This window comes from Cydia pomonella, chromosome 9 (genome assembly GCF_033807575.1).
Source record: "Cydia pomonella isolate Wapato2018A chromosome 9, ilCydPomo1, whole genome shotgun sequence".
NCBI classification, from domain to species: Eukaryota; Metazoa; Arthropoda; class Insecta; order Lepidoptera; family Tortricidae; genus Cydia; species Cydia pomonella.
Window position 1 is genome coordinate 18,578,357 of NC_084711.1, and position 19,057 is coordinate 18,597,413.

Sequence of the window (19,057 nt, forward strand, 5' to 3'; positions counted from 1 at the left end):
GGGTCACCCTGTTGACAGCCAACTTCTGAAGAAAGCACGTTTTCGCGATATAATAATTTTGTAGGATCTGCGTAGGATAGAAGGAGATAGTTGTAAATTTCGGGTAGGTTATGTTTTGTTTCTGTCAGCAGGGTGTCTCTATTTACGGAGTTGAAGGCATTTTTAACATCGATTTTGATCAACACTTCGGACGTCGTGTTAGAGAGGTACGTGCGTAGGGAGTGTACGGCTGCTTCGCACCCCCCTTTGGTGCCAAAACCTAGTTGTATCGGTTCAAAATGAGGTTTTAATTTAGATATTATATGCCGAACTGCTAATTTAGATGCCAGACGCCGAAGTGTTGTACCAACGGCTATTGGTCTCACCCCTCCGTCTTTTTTGTTTAGAGCTATTAGGTTGGCGCCGAAAAGAATGGGGACTATGTCAGGGTTAATGTTTCCTGTATACATTTTATTAATTAATTTTGTTATGGAATTTAGAAGCTGTTCACCTGCATCGCCTGAAGAATATGAAATGAGGTCTTTCAGATGTTGGGGTGAGATTCCGTCTAGGCCCGCTGCGGATCCAGTTTTAAAAGAAGCAATGGCATCGAGGGTTTCTTTACTATTGATTTGGAGACATACCTGGCTAGCCGTTGGTGGGTCGAGAAAATATGGGGTTGAAGGAGCTGGAGGGTGTTTAGTCTGTAAGGCCTGAAGGGTGTCTAGATTGTCTGGCGACAGCGACTCGCTTGAAAAAAGGAGACGGGCTGCACCTTTTAAATCCCCGTCGCTGATTTTGTTTTCAATATGCTTTCGACGATTAAATATTTTTTTTATATTATTCAGCATGATCACAAATATCGATTACTCTGAATGACTGCCACCAACGGAATACCCGTCTGCCGATATTTATTCCTCTAGCAGGGCGATAGTTCTGAATTCAAATATATAATTGTTGACACTAACCTACCAAAAGACTATGAAGTTTTCAAGCCTTCACAGTACATTACAAATATACTTGGTCAAGCAAATCTTGTCAGTAGCAAAAGGTGGCAAATTTGAAAAATTGGGTTTGCAACACTGTTTTCGAACAATTCCAAAATCGCGTGTCATCTGTATTTTATCTGTGGAATGTGGATAGTGACTGACAGCCATCATGTTTGTTTACATTCTGAATCGTTTTTATTTCGAGAGAAATTTCTGCTGTTACCATTAAATACCAATATATTAAATAAGCTTGTAAATGAAATATTTGTAAAATTTGACGTTATGATAATGAAGTACATGTTTTGGTTCTATGTACATTGCTGTTTTTCTTGGCGCAATACCAACACAATAATGCTTTTTGAGTGTTGCCCGACTTCACTTTGCTGTACCTACATTGCTACTGACATAATTTCCTTGACAGACTATAGTAGCTATCGTTAATTAAATCCCGAACATCTGTACCGTAATCAAACTCAGGGCCTACCGCGAACCACGTTCGACGTGTTGCCTCTCTGTCACACTTGTAAATTCGTACGTAAGCGTGACAGGAAGGCAACACGTCGAACGTGGTTCGCGGTAGGCCCTCTGTATATTTAATATAAGCGAGCACCATCCGTCACCGTCACCGTCACATTATTATCGGAGAGATTGATGTTGTCCCGACCGCTTTGTCTGACTCATTGTAGTCCGCTTTAGATGCTGATATTAAAAAAAAAAATATGGCAGACGCCAGGCAAAAATGTAGATAATTCATACGGTCACGTCTGAAATTATCGTTACGGCCCAAGTGCCAAAAATATGTATACACTACCTTATATACAGGCAATAACGTCGTGTATACATATTTTTGGCACTTTATCTATATCGATATTTTCAGACGTGACTGCAATGGGCTACATTTAAAAATATATATTACAATATTTGCTAAATAACCACTTTTTACAACACGAAGTGAATCCAAAAATGTGAAACCCGCAATTTTAGTTGACATGTGAGTCGCAAAAATTTCTTCTAAATATTTTGTACCTCCATACAAAACAGGTTTCAGTAAAAAAAGTAATAATAATAAAAAACCGGACAAGTGCGAGTCGGACTCGCCCACCGAGGGTTTCGTACTTTTTAGTATTTGTTGTGATAGCGGCAAAAAAAAATACATCATGTGTGAAAATTTCAACCGTCTAGCTCTCACGGTACATGAGATACAGCCTGGTGACAGACGGACAAATGGACGGACGGACAGCGGGGGACCAGACGCAGCCCAAGGGCTACTTATCAATATCATTACCAATATTAACCAACGTGTTTTACCTGTATTGCTGTCTTTTTTATGTCTGTTTTGTTAGGTACCTATTTTATGTACCATATGTCAATTTCAACAATTGTATAGGTAAATTAATTTCCAATGGATATCTACCAAGCAATCTTTAGCGTATCAAGCACAAGTTAACCTAATGTCCTACAAAATTAGAACCAATATCCCACGTTTTGAATTTTGAAATCTTCGTTAGAATAGTCCTAGGGCTTAGAAGCGAGTTTCATTGTGCGGTCGATGTCAAAAGTGTGTATACATTTTTGATCGTATTCCGAGGTAATAAGGAAAAAATGTATACTTATTTTTGACCTTAGTTAAGGAAATGTTTACTTTGGTGCTATCGTTAAAGTCTGATAGAATCGTTCCTTTAATATAGGCGCCTTTTTGAAGTGGGTGTATTTTTATGAGTTTTATGCAAACACATTAATATTGAATATAAATTAGTGATTAAATGCGGTTGTCAATTTTTGATGAAGATAAAATGTTGCATGCATAATGTAGAATAAATTATGTTTTGTCTTTGTTTTCAGTTCAGTTCAGTTCTGAACTGAACTTGTGACTAGCCATATGCCTATTTCGTAATATTGGCCTTGGTTTTATATTAAAACACATAGAAAATAATTATAAACTACAGTACTCTTCGTTTGCATCTTTCATTCATGATTTCACTCCGTATTCTAACAATTACAACTTGAAGGACACGTTTCCGTATTTTACCACTTGTGATTTCGATTAAATACATAACACTCAGTAAATTTTCATTTTTTTATTATTTTAAAATGCTGCGAAGAATGATAATAATCAATTGAAGTTAACCTAGAATAAATGCATAATTATTGGTTTAATAAAGAACATTGAGTTACTAACATAATAATAAACGTAAAATATTACAATACAGACGTTATTTTCAGAAAACAAAACTATAATACCTGAAGTTAAATAATAATGTTAGCATATTCATGCTTGATAGGTTTTGAAACGTTTCATTTTATCATTTTTTTGGTCTACTTAAACTGACTACTAAGCGAATACTGTCGTTGTGTGCGTAAAAAACATTATGTCGCCGTTGTGTCGCTACTATGTCGCCGTTATGTCGCCTTTATGTCGCCGTTATGTCGCTACTATGTCGCCGTTATGTCGCTACTATGTCGCCGTTGTGTCGCTACTATGTCGCCGTTATGTCGCTACTATGTCGCCGTTATGTCGCTATTATGTCGCCGTTATGTCGTTACTATGTCGCCGTTATGTCGCTACTATGTCGCCGTTATGTCGCTACTATGTCGCCGTTATGTCGCTACTATGTCGCCGTTATGTCGCTACTATGTCGCCGTTATGTCGCTACTATGTCGCCGTTATGTCGCTACTATGTCGCCGTTATGTCGCTACTATGTCGCCGTTATGTCGCTACTATGTCGCCGTTATGTCGCTATTATGTCGCCGTTATGTCGCTATTATGTCGCTATTATGTCGCCGTTATGTCGCTATTATGTCGCCGATATGTCGCTATTATGTCGCTGTTATGTCGCTGTTATGTCGCCGTTATGTCGCTATTATGTCGCTAGTCGCCGTTATGTCGCCGTTATGTCGCTGTTATGTCGCTACTAAAGTATATAAAAGGGCCGTAAAGTACGGAGGATGGGCATTCATTCTTTAACCATCGGACTGGCGGTATCTCTGGCTTTGAGTAAGTAAAGTTTCTCTACTATTCCTTCTATTTGTTTGTGTTTGCTGGGAATTATCCTGGTAAATTTAAACTTGTAAATTGTGTCTATGTTTGGCATTGCGGGGACAATGTTGTCGTAATGCTAAGCTTAGGCTATGGTGGAGATTCTTTACTTCCTTATCTGTGTTACTATATTGTGAGTTTTGTTAGTAAAAACTAATTTTGTTATTTTATTACCTTTCTATGAGGTTAGTTTGTTATTTTATAAAGCCAGATCACTGTTTGGACTAACAGTTTGTCTATCTAATCAGCTGCTCCCTAACGGTGTCAAATTGCAGCTGTTTAGAAGTCTTTTGCTCCAAGTTGAGAGGACTTGGCGTCTCTTCTTTACCAACATAAGAGGCGAGCATACTCTCCTTAGTCTCAAAGTCCAGCTGTTAGATGAATGTGAGGGCATCACGTGCGTGCCATTGAGAGTAATCTCGGCTCACTGAAGTCTGCAGTAATTGAGGCTAGGTCTCGTATTAAATATATTTATATATATTTCGGTGCTCTGGCTCATGCTAGTGCTGGTCACGGGAGAGCTTCTGTCATGATTGGTAACAAACACAGATAAAGTTTTAGTCATGGCGGGGTATCCCATGTGACTGGTACGGGTGTGTGTGCTAGTGTGCTGATTACCTATAGACATGCTAGGGCGGTCTATTCTCATCCACCGTGCCCACGTGGCGATGAGGAGGGGGCCAATCACACAGACACTAGGGTTTGCTATACCTCGGTTTTGTCGGCCGAATGCTTACAGCTTAGACTTAGGGATACACTTGTGTATGTTCCAAATCACTAGATCAATGGTAAGTACGATCTGTGTTCTGGACATGCTAGATTAGGGTCTAAGGGTAGGAATAGGGTAGAGTCACACACACTGTTATAGGGTCTCTCTTAGGTTTGATCTAGAAATTCGATTGGTTAGTGTATATATATATTTTTCAAAAGGTTCTAATGATGTGAAGCTATGGTTTTATAACGTGTACTGATGATAATATTAGTGAAATACTGGTAATGGGTTTTAATTACCTAAATCTTCCAGACTGTTACTCTGAGTGGAAAGTTGAGGGTTATCTGTAACATCTTATCTATGTATTTTCATTTCTGGGTTTTTGGTGTAGAGACGAAGTACTGAGTATTACGATCAGGTCCTAAGGTATTTATATATTCAATCCTTAAATATCAAGTTGGGTTTAGGAACACAGACTATTCTGGGATTAAAGAATGGTTTGTTTTAGAGACCCTTTGGCAGGCGAGCGCAGTCCATTGGAATCTTTGAGTGGAATAATACTCACCTTGATAGTTCGATCTCATAAAGTACAGTAATGAGTTAAACTTGTACTTCGTTTATACATTTGAAAGGCCTAGGAATTCAGCCTACTTTTAGCTATGGGGACTGGGATATTGGCTTAGTAGCCTTAGCTTTTAGATATAAAAAAAAGAGATAAGTAAATGGTGTCTGACGAATACTTATCGCTTCTTTTCGTCAGTCCTTAGGTTTGCATTGGGTTGCGAAGCGTTGGTCATAGCCCGTCTGGCTAATAAGATAGTAGGTGGCCCGATTGATATTGCTAATCGGAGTAAGAGTCTTCAGACCTGCATCTAGCATTAGAGGCAGCACGTGTGATCCATTCACTCCTCGTTTAGAAGATAATAGGTAATAACATTTAGTTTAAAATAATAATGTGTAAATGGGCTTATCCCAGGAGTGCTGCTTCAATGTTACCCCGAAGACTTAATAGGAGTAGCAGGATTTTACCAAATATATTTTTATATTTATATAATCATATATGCTGCAATACCTAAATATCTTTCTAATAAATTAATAAAAATATATTTTACATTACATCAAAAATCATTGATAATTTCTGTAACTTAAGGCTACTCCCGTCGTCTACGACCTTGCGCGTGTGGGCGGAGCCTATATCCTTTACCACGACACTGCTCATACCTTGTCAATTGTTATATATTTTCATTCTACTTATAAGATGTCATATTTAATATGGAAAAGGGTTTGGAATAACTTAGTTTTACGGTATTTTGCTGAAGGTTGAATCTTAACATAATATCCTATCGATTATTTCCTATCATCATAATAAATTATTTAGTATAGTAAATTCCCGAGTCTTAACATCTAGGTAAAACTTAATCAGGTAGAATCAGAGTCCAAGATTTAGTTGTTACTCATTAAAGAATCTAGGGTACCGCGGTTCGCTTCGAGGGGTCCTAACCTGTAACTAGACGATCACTTGGCCAAATTATTGTTAAGGTAAAATTATTGTTGGGGTAAATTTTAGGGGTAATTTTAAAGGTGGGATTGTTAACGATTAGGTTCAGTATTTTATTAGGTCCGGGGTTGAATAGATGGGGTAGATTTGGGGTGTAGGTAGGGGAAGTTACAAACTGAACTGAACTGATAGTTCGGCGGAGGCAGACCAAATAATTATGGCACAGTGGCAGGACGACCTAGGCCACTTTTCGAGGAAGTTCATTTCAGAGCGTTTTTTAAAAATACATGTATGTCATTTTCATTAATTTTGTGTCATATTTTTTTCTATTGTGTTACCATTTCCCCATATTATTTGTATGGCGGTAACAAAAAGGAAAGTTTGAAAAATGTATGAAAATTCTTCGGGAAGGATGAAAAGTTCTCCCGATCCTGACTAGAACTAACACAAAAGTGGCAAAAAGGTCACATAAAAAATTGCAAGAAAAGAAACGCTCTTCTAATGAAACTTACTTATTATGCAAGTTAAGGTTGAATTGCGTAGGTAACTGTGGCGGCAAGTGAAAAGCTAACTTGGGTTTCTTTTTCTCTATTAACTCAAGGAAAATTACTCAAATGTCTCAAAATTATAGGCAACCTAGTCGAAATCAAGCTCTATGAACATCCCGGGTGGTATGTAGCATATATTTATGATACTCAGCAACCGCCCCTGTCAGCCATTATAGTGCGGTTCCTTAGGCTCAACTATGGTCCGGCAGAAAGAATGAAACAAGTTTCATATAGCTTATACGTTTATAAGAATAACTGTTTCCACCCCTCTCCCTATATCCTCATTTTTAGCTTTTTATAAACTTTCATGAAAATTGTGAAAGCAACGATTAAAGTTTTTTATTGATAAAATTTTCTACAATATTATCTAAATTTTATCACCAACGATCATAATCGATCATCTAAGCTACGGCCAAGTTTCTCAACGCTTTAAAATTAGAATAGTTCCCCGATATTAGGGTTAAACGAGACACTTTAACTTCCCCCCACAACCCTGAGAGCAAACAAGTTAGAACGACTTGAATAGAAGATATAAAACTGCAATTAAGTACAGTCTTTCGCGTTGTGAGAATGGCGTCGGTCAAGAAAGTTATGCCTACTGCTCTGATTATGGGGTGACAAAATTGACAGCTGTGGATATTTTATGTTTAAGGGCAGACCACATTAAAACTTGGAGCTTTGAACTAAAGAGCGACGCTTTTTAGGGTCTTGTAGTCACCTAGAGATCTTTATAGTTTCGCCATGTCCGTCTGTCCGTCCGTTCGCGGCTTTTCTCCGTGATCGTCAGTGCTAGAAAACTGCAATTTGGCATGGATACATAAATAAATAATAAATATTATACGACATTATTACACAAATTGACTAAGTCCCACAGTAAGCTCAATAAAGCTTGTGTTGAGGGTACTTAGACAACGATATATATAAATATTTATAAATACTTAAATACATAGAAAACACCCATGACTCAGGAACAAATATCCATGCTCATCACACGAATAAATGCCCTTACCAGGATTTGGACCCGGGACCATCAGCTTCGTAAGCAGGGTCACTACCCACTAGGCCAAACCGGTCGTCAAAATATGACATGCATATACATGACGTTTTTTAAGTGAGGCGTGCTGATGGCGTTAGATTTTTAAGACATTTAAAAAAGCTCTATATTATTTAGGTATTTAACAATATAATTGACTCCAACCTTTTTTTTATCTTTATTAAAGAGCTTTGTCACTTTTGTGACGATGTCGCTCTGTGCGTATACAAACATGTGACTTATCTTCTACTTAATCCTAATGAAACCAGTTTATATATACATTTTGCATCCTCAGATAGTGGGTGCCCCAAAATTTGGTTGCAACCCCCAACTTCTAATAAGCTTTCGTTCATGATATCTTTTCTCGTTACGGACAAATTCCATAATGTCATGGTATGCATCCTCCAATATTTCACACTCGTCACAGTTTGGCGACGGCACCTTTTTCATCAAGAACGCAAAATTATTTAACGGGATATGTCCGGAACGTCTAAATGCTAAAACTAGTTCGCGTCGACCCATGCACGAGTCTTCAAACCATAGCTTCCTTAAGAGTTGTAGCTGGATCGTTTTGTACCATGGTCATAAATCGTTTTACTATAGTGATATGTCAAGTACGTACATACAAATTTCTATGCAAGGGGGGTACCTTTTCTCCGTAGCTGACTGTACCTACATGACTTTAACTAAAATAATCTATTACCTTCCCATTGCCAATTTTCAATTATATTTTTGCATGGTATCAACAGTTTTCGTCGTAGCCATCCTGTTTTGTTGTCAATATTTTTGACTTACACCCATAGCTACGAATTCATGAAGCGTTTTCTTGAATAAAACAACTTCCTCGATTAACTTATTCTTTATTGCAAATCCCACACTAGGTCCATGAAAATACAATTTTAAAAGTAATGGTAAAAGAGCTAATCAAAAATAACAAATAAAAAATATTTCACGGTGCGCGCTGTGAAGTGTGCCCCTGTGGCTCAAACAGTCCCACTCTGTTGAGTCACTCAAGGCGTATCTAAGGATGCGTTGGCTTTCCAATCAAGCGTGATTTGGTTAAGTACTAACCTTTATTTTCAACACACTTGCTCAAAACGGCGTTTTTATTCCACCGATTTTTGGCTCATAATCCTAGATATTAAACACGCGTGCTTATTCAGTATATTATAACACTCGTGCTTTTTCATTATATCATCCGACTGAGTTAAGAAGGTTACCTACTGATTGCTAATAATATGTATGGAAACGGAGCCGTCTTAAATTGGTCGAGTAGATTTTACAACGTGGACTGGCGGGAGTCGGCGCCCCGCCGGCTGCCGGGCGGCGGGGCGAGGGCCGGCAGGCAGTATAACAGATGCAAGATTTTTACTAACCGATTTAACAATTAAAATATGATTAATATGAAAGTTTCCTTTTTCCTCGCAAGTGTGTTGAAAAACATCGTATGAAACGCGTGTGCTATGGTGATTACACACATCCGCTTTCTTATTGCACGCTCGCTTACAGCTCGCCTCGTGTATAATGACCAACTTAGCACACTTGTATCACAATGTATTATTGTTACACTTGTGATATTTACGTATGTGATATATATTTATGCTAGTAATATTCTATAATGGTATTTATCGTGGACAATGTTTTAATAGTTCTTCCAAATATTTTTGTAAATTCCCTAAGTTTGTCTATTTAATTAAAGTTTTCCACTTCAGATCCTTTATAAAGATAAGTTCGCCTTTGTACCTCAATTTCTATACATTTTGTGTGAACCTGATTTTGTACATTAAAGTGATTTCTACTACTACCTTTCCCTACGTCCTATCGCTAGTTTGTATTACAGCCTTTCGTTCATAAATTAAGTCATCTTACGACCATTACCACTTACAACCATTTATATTATGTAATTTTATTTTAGTATTTATATTGTACCTTCTTGTTGTATAACTTTTCCTTATCTCTAGCCATTTATCCACTGCATGTAATATCTTTTTTGTCTTTCATCTGTTGTCCTGCACCTGCACCGGAAGATCAGCGCTGGAAGTCACCAACAACATGCTGAGATGAGGCTATTTCATGGCACTGTATTCCTTCTATAGTTTTGTTATAATATGTAATTTATCTCGTTTGTGTTTACTAATAAAAAAACATTCTATTCTAATACTATATTCGTTCCTACAGAGATATTCCTGCTGCTGAGCAAATTCCCTCTTTTTCTCCATGTCCTGCTGTTGTTTTTTCTCACCATTCTTTTTCGAAAGCGTCCAAGACGTTCCACCATCTTTTCGCTTTGCCTTTACGCCTGATCATTTGAGGTGTCCCGTGGATCCATTTGTTAATTTTTTTCAAATTTACACTACGTGATTGAATTGTAGAAAGATGATAGTGTATGATACGATAGTCGATAATATTTGCAGGACTAATGCCATCTGCACTGGCATCACGGACATTATTTTGATTTTGATTGGGTCAAGTGCCATTTGTCCATGAAAAATTTTAACTGTTTTTTGTAGTTGCAAAGCGTCTGGACCTGGAACTTCATAAAAAATAAATAATTTACTTAAAATTCCCGTGAATACAAGCTTTTTTACTGGGACAAAGTAACTTAAACCAAATATTGCTCTATATCGAGATGTTTCGATTTATGTCAAGGATTGCCAGAATGTCGTGCGTATTAAAAATATATGTGGGGCTTGTTTTAAATATTTACTTTAATATAAGTAACTTGATTAAATAATAAATATATATTATACGATATTATATTGCACAAACTGAATAAGCTCCACAGTAAGCTCAATAAGTCTCATGTTGTGGGACTGTGGGTAAGTACGTAATACATAGAAAACACGCATGACTCAAGAACAAATATCCGTGCCTATCACACAAATCAATGCCCTTACCGGGATTTGAACCCGGGACCATCGGCTTCATTGGCAGGGTCACTACCAACTAGGCCTGATAGGTCGTCAAAAATATTTCACTCGAAACAAAATTGAAAATTAGTGTCATATTGAATACCTTTGAGGGTCACACGGACATCTCGCTCGCTGGCTATTACGCTCTTTTTAGGGTTCCGTACCAAAAAGGTACAAAAGGAACCCTTATGGTGCGACTCGTCCGTCTGTCCGTCTTTTTGTCTGTCAGTCTGTCTGTCACATTGCTAGATTTCTCGAGAACGACTTAAGCTATCGATTTGAAATTTGGAATAATTATGAATAACGCTAACCTAGCCACATTGAATTTTTTTTTTTATTAAGTATGTAAAATGCCAATATGAAGAGGGGCAAAATTTCACAGTCTAGTGACAGGTCAAGTGAAGTATCATTTGAAAGAGTTGTACGTTCCAAGAAAAATTTGTCATTTATTTTCATTGTGAAAAAATAAAGATCTGTGAAGGGAAATGCGAAAAAAAAACCATACATACATCCACCCATTATCTCTGTAGTTTACTGCAGAAAAATTACAAAATTCTCACATAATATACATTACCACAAGTTTTACAGACAAAATATAATCAGAACTCTATCTTAGTAACTTTTTTTATTAACAAAAAACCTTTCCGAACTCAGTTTGCAATTTAATCAACTTTAAGTGTGTTTATTACACTTGAAATTTCTATTATTTATTACGCTTACAATCAAATAAACAACTTGCCGATTGATGGCGCTATACACACTTCTGATCAAAAATCTTTCGCCATTATAGTTACACGGGATAATTCGAAGTTTGTTCAGGTGCAACCCTCGGTGCGCGAGTATAACTAACTCGCACATGACCGGTTTTTTTTTTAAACAATATACTGAAATAACATGACACTAAAGCAGTCGTGGTAAGGCTACTTGTATAACACGTATTAGACTTACTCCTAAGTAGTGCGTTATACAGTCTCGCCATAGCTCTCCTCAACTCGTTTATTTCATTGTACGCCTGTTGACCAGCGTAAAGCACAGCAAAAATGGCGCCCATAAAATTTATCAACTGAATTATGGTGTCGACGGGGTTCCCTTGATATCCTGATTCCTAAAATAATGAATGAATGAATGAAATATTTATTATGCATAGTTTTATGAATATATATAATTAACTTTATTTAAATTCAAGTCATCCACTAGTGTCTAGATACATTAAGAGTCCCCGGCAAGCTCGGCCGAATTTCACCTTCCCATACAAAATGAGTTTCGTTCTCATTTTAAAACTAAGTGGTGGATTGTAATAAAACTTTGGATATACAATGGCATGAGGTATATCTAGTCCTGTAATTAATTTTAGGGTCGTTCTGTGTGGACCCCCCCCCCCCCCCCCCTTGACAGCGCAGAATTCGTCTAATTAAATACTGTTAACTTACTCCAGCCTGCAACAAAGATGTAATTCCACGATAACACAGAAATACGTAAAACAATGAGAGGTTGAATATCGAAAACACCACCTGAAAAAAATTAAAGTGCTTGATAATATTCAATGTAAATATCATAAATACATCATACTCATATATTTAAGGAATTCATCAAAGTAATACAAAATAAAATTTACCTGTACACCAAAACATTGTTTGAGTTTAATACTGCATATTTGAAGACGATCAAATGCCACAATTGATTCTTTTAGGGTATATCTTATATTATTCATATTGACTCTTACTAATATGTCCTCGTTGTCTCCTTTCGTGCTGTCGATGTTTTCTAATGTCTCAAGAGGTTCAACTAAATTTATTTTTATTTGTTTAATCGCTAAGGTGATTATACTAATTATAACATTAAAGGTTAGAATTTTAAGAAAAACCTGTATTTCTTTCCAAAAATTAATAAGTATTTGCAGCGCAAGTTTGGCGCAATGGTAAAAGTCCCGGTTTGAAAATGGTTTGTTAGAAATTTCCATCACAACAAATGACAATGCAAGAACAATCGAATTGACTGTTACTTTCCAAGTCAATATTTGAAGAGCTTTAGGGTAAACGTTACCTTTAGAGCAGTATCTATGAACAAGATTAATCTTCGACACGATTATACAAAACGTCATAGAGTCTTTTATACTAAGAATAAAATCAAGCAAAGTTATTGTGGTCGTCAATACTACATATACAACTTCATTGACAAAAAACATAAAATTGTTGTTATAAAATATTCGATACACGAAGTATATCTTGTCTATACATGCCAATATAAAAATCAACGATGTTATTATGACTCTAAAAACCACCCTTATTTGCCGTTGTCTAGTAAACGAAAAAAAATTTCTGTAAATACACGACATATTCTCCCCGATTATCACCATAGTCAATAACTTTATCTCAGACTTGAGTCCCTCCATTTCTATCGACACATCTAGGTTTGGCAACGCTTCGATCGAAATTGACTATTTCAGTACATAATCCATTAGCCAAGTTCGATTAATACACTTAGTTAATTGTAATATTTTAAAGTAACCTTATAAATGTCAAAGCAATTATATTAACACTTAATGGATGTTTTTTCTGATAACTGTTTCATAATAAAGTTCCAGGAACAAATGAATGACTTAAACATGACTCAGTTATAGACGAAGAGCTAGCTTAGCAAAAATATTTACAACTTTGAGGGCAAAAAAACCTTTTGGGAGCCTTCCGCTTGGCAACTAATCCCAAGAATTGGCGTGAGCACAATTTTTTACGAAAGCGAATTCCATCTGACCTTCCAACCCAAAGGGTAAACTAGGCCTTATAGGGATTAGTCCGGTTTCTTCACAATGTTTTCCTTCACCGAAAAGTGACTGGTGAATATTCCGAAAAACTCATTGGTACGAGCCAGGGTTCGAACCCATGACCTCCGGATTGCAAGTCGCACTCTCTTACCGCTAGGCCACCAGTGCTTCGCCAAACTAAAAACAAATAAACGAATCCACTACCACCAGCCATAACCACCAGGTCATAAGCGAAAACCAAAGCCTATGGCCTCATAACATAAAGCGTAACATCCTTTTGTTATCCTTCCACAAGGAGGAGTTTTCGCCGAAGAGTGTCAGGCAGTCAGTCAGGCAGGTTCCGCTGCCGACTCCCTGACACTGCGCGATTGCATAATACAACAACTAATGTATAATAAATATTAATTGTGTATTAAGGGCGGTAAAGACGAATTTACGAACATATATAAGTAAGCCCGAAGCCGAAGGACAGGCCAATATTTTTCATCACACTGGTGAGTAAAAAACTAAGTTTTAACCGAAATAATTCTTAAATACGATGACATATCAAACATTCGTCCGCCATATTGTCATTTCTTGACAGGTTAGGTATCGAAGTCACACACCTACTTTTTCGGCATTCAGCCACGATTGAAAATCATGTAAAAAATATTTTTAAATGGCTATAAAATTTAATATTGTTTAACATAATCAAAATTAAGGGCCTATTTTAGATTTAAGCTAAGTTATAGTAATCCTCTGTATATATGTATGTATGTATGATTATATTCATGGCCTATCACCACTGAGATATTCTAAAATATTAGATTAACGACGAATGAATAAATCAGTTTATCCGAATGGATCTATGAAATAATTGTGTTAATATTATAATTGACGTCATATAAATCACTTCAACCCTCGTCGAATTACAAATTAAGCGAATTTTCCGTGTCATGGAGTTAATAGCATGCACACTGGAAAGTGCTCTACTAAAATTGCCTAGCGGAAAACTTTACGAGTTGAATATGATATTACTTATATTTATACAAGGAATTGCAAGCGCTGGTGGCCTAGTGGTAAGGTAAGAGCGTGCGACTTGCAATCCGGAGGTCGCGGGTTCAAACCCCGGCTCGTACCAATGAGTTTTTCGGAACTTATGTACGAAATATCATAATATATAAGGAAAACATCGCGAGGAAACCGGACTAATCCCAACAAGGCCTAGTTTACTCGTACCCTAGGTCTGGGTTGGAAGGTCAGATGGCAGTCGCTTTTGTAAAAACTAGTGCCTACGCCAAATCTTGGGATTTGTTGTCAAGCGGAACCCAGGCTCCCATGAGCTGTGACAAAATGCCGGAATAACGCGAGGAAGAAGAGAGAGACAAGGAATTGCAAAAGCTATAAACGACACCAAGAACTTTTTAATAGCAATACAAAACCAAATACAGGGACTCACAGATAAGCTGGATATGTACCTAATACACTACGCAGTATATTTTACAAAAATAATTTAACACGCCTCTAAGTGTAAAGCCCGAGTGGACGCTCGAGTTGGGCGTGTAGCGGGGTGGGGCGTGCGGCGTGCATGTTAAACAAATGCAAACGTATAGGAACGGTCTTAGTGCACGCTGCTCAAATCACTTGTGAGCTCGATGCCACGCTGCATGCCCCGCCGAACGCTCCGCTTCGAGTGTCCACTCAAGCCTCACACTAATAAGGGCCAGTTGCACCAACTACAATCTAGGCCGCGGACTGGACGTACTAGTAAGCGGCGCATGGCGCGGCCAGCGGGCTGCGGGCGGCTTGGCAAGCGGTCGCCGCTGTCGTCCAAAACAGATCAAAATATATAGAACTGAATTAATCTGTTCTGCACGCCGCCCGCTACCCTGCTTGACGCACCGCGCGCCGCATGCGTCCAGTCCGCGACCTAACAGACTGATCGACGTTACGCAACAGAGAACTATGAAACTTCCCATACAAAAAATATATTGAACGCTTTAACGGTAACAGACAGTTTGGTGCAACTGTCCCTAAGACACTGACAATCAATTAAAAGAGCCCAGGGCCATATTATAAACAACATTTATAAACAATCATAACAAGTACAAGTAACTATCTTAATGTATGCACTCATGTCTATTGTGCAATAAGAATGGGGCCCGGCCATATATTTATTTCAACTTTTACTGTCTCCTGCATGTGTTAATTATTTTCGTCGAAATAACTTGTAGAATGATTGTAAGTATTAACATGTATATCCAATAAATAATTTAGCTATAATACATAATTATTCATTCAGCTAGTATGGACAGTAAAATGACTGGAGTACCTAATTGGAAACATGGAGATCTACTCTGCGGAAAAATATAAATCAACCAACTTTTTGCGATTTGCCGATTGTCAATGTTTTCAAAGTATTTCAACATTGAAAAAACATTCCAGGATTAAATGAAAATATCTGAGCATCATGCTTGATTTGATTTGGTTTCATTCCGGGCTTGTCCGCATTTTCTTTATTGTTTGTTTAATTATTGTATAAACTGCATGTTTATTTTAGATACGCAGTTAATAATCAATGTATTTTAAATGCTGACTATACAAGGTTGACTGTTCATTTACACGTGATAAAATATCCGTCACTTTTTAACACCAAGGGATTGAAAGTGACGGACGCCATTTTATCAAGTACAAGAACGACTATCACACTCGTACTGATTAAGAAAAAGTAAAATATTTTTTTACGACGAAAAAAAATCTTTGTGGCATGTCGTGTCGTTCAAATCGGCCAATTCTGCATACAAAGGACAAAACTTTTTCGTGACGAAATAAATTTGTTCTACTTTTTCATAATAATAAATAACACGATACCGAATTTACCCTTACACGGATTCCAATTATTTTTGTTACATTCTGTGTGTCGATAAAACTTACGCAGTATGTTACGTACTTGGTTTAACCCATAGACATATATACTTCGTAAAGACAAGCCTTATGAGCACTACGAATGGGGCCTACTACATGGGTGTAAAATCGCATTTAGTTACATACACCCCTGCGTTCAGTTGTGTGGCGAATTGCGCAGTGGAAAGGCGTCACGTAATGCTATTCCCATTTTTTAAATGCCTAATTGTGTCGTGAAATTGTGTAAAAACTATTACAGAAAAATCAAATACACTTACGAGATTTCATACCGTCGGTAAATTATTTCAGATTACATTAATTTCTAGCTTAAAACAAATTTTAAGCGATCATTTTGTTTCATTATGACCTCTGCTAGTCGGTGTAACAGCGAAAATACAGATACATATTAAAGTAGACTGCACTCTCGCCTCCAAAAAACGTGCCGAGCGAGATAACTCGAGGGAGACCTCTGCTATTCCCATAATTATTAAACTAAATGTCATTTTTATTAGCTAGGTAGGTAGGCTAGTTTATTGACTCACTTAAGAATAGTCCTTCTAAATGTTGACATTCAGCAAAAATCAAGCTTCTTTGTTTATAAAGTATTTTGTATGTAAGTAATTAAAAATAATGTATTAATCTAACACATTTTAATATGTTTAACTCCCACTTATTCCCACTTAATATTCTTAAGTGAATTTAATAAACTAGTACGGCAAAATCTATAATAATAACATTTATATTAATAATAGTAGCATGCCTTGTTTAGCTGTGGCAACAATGATAACATATATTCAATTTTCACTTCATCGTCGCCCTAAAGAAAAAAAAGACTAAGGTCTCCCGCGAGCCATTTTTCTAGACACGTGTTTTGGAGGCGAGAGTACAGTCTACTTTCGTGTATGTCTCTGGCCTAAGAGACTTGATTGTCCCTTTCTCTCTGACCATCGGCCACGTAGGTTACGTAGTATTCAACAGATGGCGCTGTGTTTTGCTTAATAAAACTGTTCGGTCTTATTTGTTTGCATAGGCTTATTTTTACTTTAGATCTATGGTTATAATTATAACCGTATCCAGTTCCTCTTTTATAATTCCACGTCCATGTCTCTGAATTGAATTATACCAACGAGATGTATTACAAGTTTCAGATTTTAATTTTATATTTATAAGTGACCTCTGATTTAAGTCGAATCTATGTGGGTTAAGTTATTTGCCCCCGACCGCCCTGTGTGGAGATCTTTCGTAGTTAAGCAAACCAGTGATTTTGAATCCCGTCGACTTGTGGAACTCGATGTCAGACGGGATGAGCTGAAAGCCCGCCCACCAGCGGCTATTACGTACAATTACGTGAATGGTGTGCTTTCTTGCCCGTCGTGTGCACGGGTCTTCGCAAATAAAATCGGCTACGCGAGCCACTTGCGAGCACACCAACGTATTCGACGGAGCTGAAACAGTCGCCGTGGTCGAAACCGGCCGGGAGAGTATAGTAGTATGAAAATTAATGTTAGTCATTTTGTGTTTAAATATCCTGTTTACCCAGAATATGGGCTAAAACCTACTATTGTCTGTTATTATAAATTTACTATTTTACTGTGTAATACTAGAGTTGGATCAAGCAATTAATGTTAAAGGAGATCATCGATTTTCGGCCCACTTGGTTCTATCGCGTTTTAAGTTCATCCTATTAGTTAAATACGCATTTTTGTTCACTTGTATTTACATGTTAGAATATGTCTATTTCCTTTTAAAAAGACATAATCATTTTACAGAAAAGTATGAATAGATGCTTTTTGCGTATAATTTTTTTCTTGTCATGTTCAAGTTTTTATTGCAGGACGAGTTTTACTGGTGCAGAATGCCTTTTGGCATTTAGTCCGCCTTTTCTAACTTAAGTTTTCTTTTGAGCAATAAAGTTTTATATAATTTTCTCAAAATTTCCGTTTTATTTCGTAGTTCTGATTTCACCTTAATCTAGAAATTATAAGGATTAAATTCCTATACATGTTACATATATTAGGTTCAATTTGACGAGGGCTCCAATTGCTTAAGAAAATCGACGATCTCCTTCCTATGAAAATAATATATGACGTTGATAATGACACGAACTCACTTGGTTCTATTCAATTCTATGCAAAATTAACTTTAACGGATTTTAAGATTGTGTCCTAGATGTTCCATTAAAATATTATGTGGGTAATAAAATCTTGCATTGCTACTGAAATAATAATTTAAATCTACATTTCATAGTTAATCAATTTAAATCCCTACTAATAGGGATGATAACATATGTTGAATTGAGCAAATGAGCATTTTGTCGCAATAATGTGGATATTAAAATTATACAATTCAATACAATACAAATCCTCTTTATTGGACAACCTCAGAATGGAAACACATATCATAATTGAGGATAGAGGTAAACAACAGGCGGCCTTATCGCTACCGAGAAATAATGTATGGAAATAATAAAAAAAAAACTGGCAGATTGTTGAGGGCCGTTTGGTGATTTTTAGTTTTTTACTCAAAAACAGCTAAACAGATCATATCGTCTTTCTTAAGCTCTATTTCAACATTTTTTTTTCTTTTGGACCTATGGTTCAAAAGTTAGAGGGGTAGCACACATTTTTTTTCTTTCGGAGTGATTATCTCCGAATATATTCACTTTATCAAAAAATGTTTGTTGAAGACCCCTGTTAGTTTTAAA

General features: G+C 36.9%; 1 protein-coding gene across 1 annotated transcript; it reads right to left on the reverse strand.

Moving 5' to 3' along the window:
* Positions 1 to 3,702: 3,702 nt before the first annotated feature.
* Positions 3,703 to 17,829, reverse strand: LOC133520968 (uncharacterized). The gene is made up of 2 exons (XM_061855688.1): positions 11,504 to 17,829; positions 3,703 to 10,422 (listed from the first exon to the last, which is right to left on the reverse strand). The coding sequence occupies exons 1-2, from the start codon at positions 11,758 to 11,760 to the stop codon at positions 10,146 to 10,148; spliced, it is 534 nt and encodes a 177-aa protein (XP_061711672.1). The 5' UTR covers positions 11,761 to 17,829; the 3' UTR covers positions 3,703 to 10,145.
* Between the last annotated feature and the right edge of the window lie 1,228 nt (positions 17,830 to 19,057).

Excerpts from the sequence above, each read along its gene's own strand:
- LOC133520968 (XM_061855688.1), bottom strand. The coding sequence starts at position 11,760 with ATGGGCGCCATTTTTGCTGTGCTTTACGCTGGTCAACAGGCGTACAAT. Across the intron at positions 10,423-11,503 it reads CAAACTTCGAATTATCCCGT|ATATAGAGCAATATTTGGTT; the intron begins GTAACTATAATG and ends CGAAACATCTCG.